The sequence below is a fragment of the Prunus avium genome, chromosome 2, assembly GCF_965620075.1.
Source record: "Prunus avium chromosome 2, drPruAviu1.hap1.1, whole genome shotgun sequence".
NCBI lineage: Eukaryota > Viridiplantae > Streptophyta > Magnoliopsida > Rosales > Rosaceae > Prunus > Prunus avium.
In genome coordinates this window covers 31,958,677-31,964,983 of record NC_142285.1, presented here as the reverse complement: position 1 = coordinate 31,964,983, position 6,307 = coordinate 31,958,677, and the positions used below count along the sequence as shown (strand labels likewise).

General features: G+C 37.6%; 1 protein-coding gene across 1 annotated transcript; it reads right to left on the bottom strand.

The window, feature by feature from the left end:
- Window positions 1–4,367: 4,367 nt before the first annotated feature.
- On the bottom strand, window positions 4,368–5,422 carry LOC148296869 (uncharacterized). The gene has a single exon (XM_088248656.1). The coding sequence runs from the start codon at window positions 5,025–5,027 to the stop codon at window positions 4,368–4,370; it is 660 nt and encodes a 219-aa protein (XP_088104782.1). The 5' UTR covers window positions 5,028–5,422.
- Between the last annotated feature and the right edge of the window lie 885 nt (window positions 5,423–6,307).

The window sequence follows — 6,307 nt, the reverse complement described above, 5'->3', positions numbered from 1 at the left end:
CATGTTGGACGTGCTAAATGTTGCCTCATTAAAAACCTTGTCAGGAAAAACCACATGGGATAAAAACCTGATCGAAGGAAAAAAGAGTACATTGCACATACATCCAATGTAGTAAAACTGAGGAGTTTCCGCGATTGATTTCTCCCCCTGATCTTCAACAATCTGATTGCTTGTAAAGTCGTCGCATTCCTATACCATATACCAACTTCTGAAATATAGACTTCGGAAGAGCTTTGGTGAAGAGGTCTGCCAGGTTATCTTGGGAGCGAATTTGTTTGACTTCAATCTCTTGATTCTTCTGAAGCTCATGTGGGTAGAAGAACTTTGGTGGTATATGTTTGGTTTTGTCACCCTTGATAAACCCTTCTTTAATTTGAGCTATACAAGCAGCATTGTCTGCATACATGATTGTCGGGGCTTTTGTTGTTGAAGAAAGATCACATGTTTTCCGAATATGATGAACTAGGGATCTTAACCAAACACATTCTCTACTGGCCTCATGGAGCGCAAGAATTTCTGCATGATTAGAAGAGGTAGCAACCAAAGTTTGTTTTGTAGATCGCCATGAGATTGCTGTATTTCCACAAGTAAACACATAACCAGTTTGGGAGCGACCCTTATGTGGATCGGAGAGATACCCAGAATCCGCGTATCCAACAAGATTTGAACCGTTGGAAGGTTCGTACGAATAAAACAAGCCCATATCAGTTGTTCCACGAAGGTAGCGCAATATATGCTTTATACCATTCCAGTGTCTACGTGTTGGAGCCGAGCTATACCTGGCTAATAAATTTACTGAGAATGCAATATCTGGCCTAGTACATTGGGCTAAATATAATAAAGCACCTATTGCACTAAGATATGGAACTTCTGGACCAAGTATCATTTCATCATCCTCTTTAGGACGGAATGGATCTTTATTTGTGTCTAATGAACGAACTACCATTGGAGTACTCAACGGGTGGGCATTATCCATATAAAATCGCTTCAAGATTTTTTCAGTGTAAGCTGATTGATGGACAAGAATACTATTGGGATGATGCTCGATCTGCAAGCCCAGACAATATTTAGTTTTTCCAAGGTCTTTCATCTCAAATTCACCCTTTAAATATTCAGCAGTTTTAATGATCTCTTGAGGAGTTCCAATTAAGTTCATGTCATCAACATACACTGCTACGATTGCAAATCCAGAATTTGATTTCTTTATAAAAACACAAGGGCATATGGGATCATTAATGTAGCCTTCCTTGATCAAATATTCACTAAGACGGTTATACCACATTCGTCCGGATTGTTTCAACCCATATAGAGAACGTCTCAACTTAATGGAATACATGTTCCGTGATTTAGTGTTTGATTCTGCCAACTTGAGTCCTTCTGGGACTTTCATATAAATATTAGCATCTAACTCCCCATACAAGTATGCAGTAACAACGTCCATAAGACGCATGTCAAGTTTTTCTGAAACTGCAAGACTTATTAAATAACGGAACGTAATTGCATCCATAACAGGAGAATATGTTTCTTCATAATCAATCCCAGGCCTTTGAGAGAAACCTTGCGCAACGAGTCGTGCCTTATACCTTGCAATCTCATTTTTCTCATTACGCTTTCTTGTGAACACCCATTTATATCCCACAGGTTTTACACCTTGTGGTGTTTGAACCACAGGTCCAAATACACCACGTTTTTCCAAGGAATTTAACTCAACTTGGATTGCTTCTTTCCACTTTGGCCAATCAGGCCTTCCTTTACATTCATCAACAGATCGTGGTTCAATATCTTCATAACCTTTTATAATCTCAGCAGCTACTGCGAAAGAGAAACTATCATCGATAACCATTTCACTACGGTCCCATAATTCATCATTGCATGCGAAATTTACAGAAATTTCTTTATTAGGTATCTTTTCCTCTTCAGTGGCTTGTGTCTTTTCAATGACACTTTCATTCTCCGGATGAATTGTAGATTCAAGGTGAATCTCTTTCCCAATAATATCTTCATTAGCGTTTCCATTGGGATTGGGATATACTTTCGATTTTCGCTTTCTAGGAGTTGAGTCCTTGGAACCAATGGGTCTACCTCGCTTCAGGCGTGCAGTAGATGATTCATTTGCTGCAACATTGGTTAATCCGATTGGGATATCAATCCTTGCTGGTGTGTTTGCTGCAGGTATATGTGATTTTGTCACTTTTCCTGTATCAGTGAATGCATCTGGCATTTGATTAGCAATTTGCTGAAGGTGGATAATTTTTCGTACTTCATTTTCACTTTGAGTTGTACGAGGGTCAAGATGAGACATAATGGATATGTTCCAACCCAATTCTCGCCGTTCTTCAGGAACGGTCTTTTCTCCCCCTAACGGCGGGAAGAATGTCTCATCATAGTGACAGTCCGCAAAACGTGCTGTAAAAGTATCTCCTGTCATAGGTTCGAGATAACGAATGATAGTTGGTGAATCAAAACCAATGTAAATTCCCAATCGACGTTGAGGACCCATTTTAGTGCGTTGTGGGGGTGCAATTGGCACATAAACTGCACAACCAAATACCCTTAAATGTGATATATTGGGTTGTCTCCCAAAGGCAAGTTGTAAAGGGGAGAATTGGTGGTGGGTAACGGGCCTCAAGCGGAATAAGGATGCTCCATGTAAAATTGCATGTCCCCAAGCAGAAATTGGCAACTTTGTCTTCAATAGCAAAGTGCGAGCAATAAGCTGGAGACGCTTAATAAAAGCTTCAGCTAATCCATTTTGAGTATGGACATGGGGAACTGGGTGCTCAACATCAATCCCAAGTGACATGCAATAGGCATCAAAAGTTTGGGAGGTAAACTCACCAGCGTTATCAAGTCGAATTGACTTTATTGGATAATCAGGGAATTGTGCTCGTAATTTAATTATCTGAGCAAGGAGCCTAGAAAAAGCAACATTACGAGTTGACAATAGGCAAACGTGTGACCATCTTGTAGATGCATCGATTAAAACCATAAAATAACGAAATGGTCCACAAGATGGGTGAATTGGCCCACAAATATCCCCTTGAATTCTCTGTAAGAAAGATGGGCATTCAAAGTCAAGTTTTGACGGAGAAGGTCTAATGATCAATTTCCCTTGAGAGCAAGCTTTGCAAGACTGGTCAATGGACAAAGTACTATGGTAAGGCTTTAAAGGATGTCCATTTGAATTTGAAATAATCCTACGCATCATTGTGGATCCAGGATGCCCAAGGCGATCATGCCAAAGCATGAAGGTCGTTGGGTCAATGAAATTCTGATTCATGATAGCATGGACTTCAACTTCTTTGATGGTTGTATAATACAACCCAGAAGAGAAAGCAGGAAGTGTTTCCAATATACGCCTCTGGCTGTTGATATTGGTGGTAATGCAAAGATACTCCACATTATTATCATTTCTAGTTTCAATATGGTACCCGTTCATTCGAATGTCTTTAAAGCTGAGTAAATTTCTTTTCGATCTCAAAGAGTACAAAGCATTATCAATGGAGAATTGAGTCCCATTGGGTAACAAAAATTGAGCTCTTCCAGAGCCATCAATTAGGTTTGCAGAACCTAGTATGGTAGTTACCTTTGCTTTTGATAAATGTAAATTGTGAAAATATTTTTTATCTCGAAGAATTGTGTGCGTAGTTGCACTATCCACAAGACAAATATCTTCGTCAATTCTCCCAAGACGAGGGGATCCATGATTGTTTTCCATGCCTTCAAATTTATAAGAAAATATATATGTATTAAAATGTTGTTCGAAGAAAAATAAATAAATAATAAATAAAACAGGAAAAAAAAAAAGTTATTCAAATGAAGTCTTTTATTCGATTTTATTCAATGGAAAAGATCCAAACTAACATGTGAAATGGGGAAAAACAGGAATTAAAATCAGCTCAAACGCGCTCAAACAACATAAAGCGAGGAAAAATTAAAAAAAAAAAAATTCAACAAAATTAATTGGGGAGTATCCCATCACTAATCATAGGATCAAAAGATTTGCCATCAGTATCAACAAAGAAGTCTGAGACATCAAGGTGAGTTGCATCCACTGGTTCTAACTCTGTTGGATCAGCATCCATCCAATATGTCTCAACCTTTTTTCCTTTGCCCTTGATTGAGGCTTGGTAAAGATCAACCAAATGTTTTGGTGTGCGGCATACACGTGCCCAATGCCCATTTGTACCACACCTATGACATGCTTCCTCAATCACCCTGTCAGCTGAAGGTTGGGAGCCATTTGCCTTGTCTTGTTTGTTCCACTTCTGGTGGTTATGAGATGCTTGGGTATTTCTTGGGCCCAAGCGGTGGCTATTACTATTTTGGACTTGACCATTACGGGTACCCCTACCACGACCACGTCCTCAACGACGGTCGCCATGTGATGAGGTAGCATATGCCTCATGAGATGGTGCCAAGGCAGCATTCACTTCATGGAATGGTGCAGATCCAGTTGGACGGGACTGATGGTTCTGCATCAGAAGCTCATTATTCTGTTCAGCTAGAAGTAGACAAGATATGAGGTCTGAATACTTCTGGAAACCTCGTTCTCGATATTGTTGTTGCAAAACCACATTGGAGGCATGAAATGTGGTGAAAGTTTTCTCCAATAGGTCTGCATCAGTTATATTTTCTCCACAAAGTCGTAACTTAGAGCTAATTCTGAACAGAGCAGAATTATAGTCAGCCACTGATTTGAAATCTTGTAGACGCAAGTGCATCCAATCATGGCGAGCCTTAGGAAGAATAACTGTCCTCTGATGGTCATATCTTTCCTTGAGATTTCCCCAAAGGGCCAACGGATCCTTGACAGTAAGGTATTCACACTTCAAGCCTTCATGTATGTGGCGTCTGAGAAAAATCATGGCTTTCGCTCGATCCACAGAGGATGCCTCATTGCCTTCCTTAATGGTTTCCCCTAGGTTCATAGCCTCAAGATGAACCTCAGCATCATTGATCCATGAAAGGTAGTTCTTTCCGGAGATGTCAAGTGCAACAAATTCGAGCTTTGCCAAGTTCGACATTTTCTATATAAAAGAAAATGGAATGTATTAGAGCTCAAGAAAAATTGTTGATATAGTAAACATAAATATAATCACCAAAACTTCTGGTTTGGGATGTTTAGACAATTTAGATTGAGGAACTTCATGCCTTCAATTATTTTGAATCACAGAAACTTAGGTTCTGATTTGATAAAGGAACTTCAGGTCCTTATCCATTATGAGGATCGAGGAACTTCAGGTCCTGATCTCTTGTTAATAAAAAAACTCATCATAATATATTGTGTTTAAATAAGATAAATTAAAAACTTAAAAGGAGAACAGAAAGAAAGAATAATAATAATAATAATAATGATAATTGCATACTACTCGTGTTATTAGCTACAACATGCATGTCAACAAGTTTTCAATGAATAGTGGTCATATAACAATAACAACAATAACAACAAAAACTACATGTTCATGCATTCATTGGGGGATACTCTCGGCAATTTAAATCATGTCAAAAACGTGATTTCACAAAAAAAATAGCCATCATCGAGTTTTGTATATAAAAGAATATATATATATATATATATGGATTAACTAAGCTATAGAGAAGAACATTACCAAGAGCTTTCGTGCTGATAACGTGTTATAAAACTAGAGAATATGTAGGGAGAAATAAGAGGAAGAAAGAGACAGTATAATTTGCTCAAATCAACTTGTCTATCATTCATATTTGGTGCCACTATTTATAGGAGCAGAGATACCTGAATCACCTACCACCCATAATTGATAGGTTACAAATACATTGGTTGGTAGAGTACAAATACATTGGTTGGTAGAGTACAAATACATTGGTAGGTTACATGTATATAATTAATGTTCCTAACTTATAGGTAATCTTCTAATTAATGTTCCTAACTTAGATAACACGATTTATCACTAAGGTTTTTTCGTTGCTAATAATAACACTATTTACCTTTATGTTAGGTACATAATTTCAATTACTTATCATTGATTAAATTAGGTAAATATTATCAAGGAAAGAATTCAAAATTTAAATTCTAAAATTCAATTACAAGGAAATAATGCTTTAAATTTAGATTTTCAATGTGTTTTCCTTATTGACCTCAAAGGGTAAAATCAACACAACAAAAAAGGTAATAAATGTTAAAAGACCTACATGTAAAACCAAAAACACGTGGATCGGGACTAAACCTAATGACATCTAATCGTTTATGATGTTGTCATATATATGAATTTAGACTATACATTCAATTAAGATATTACCATTCTTCACTTTTAGTTGTCGAAATGAT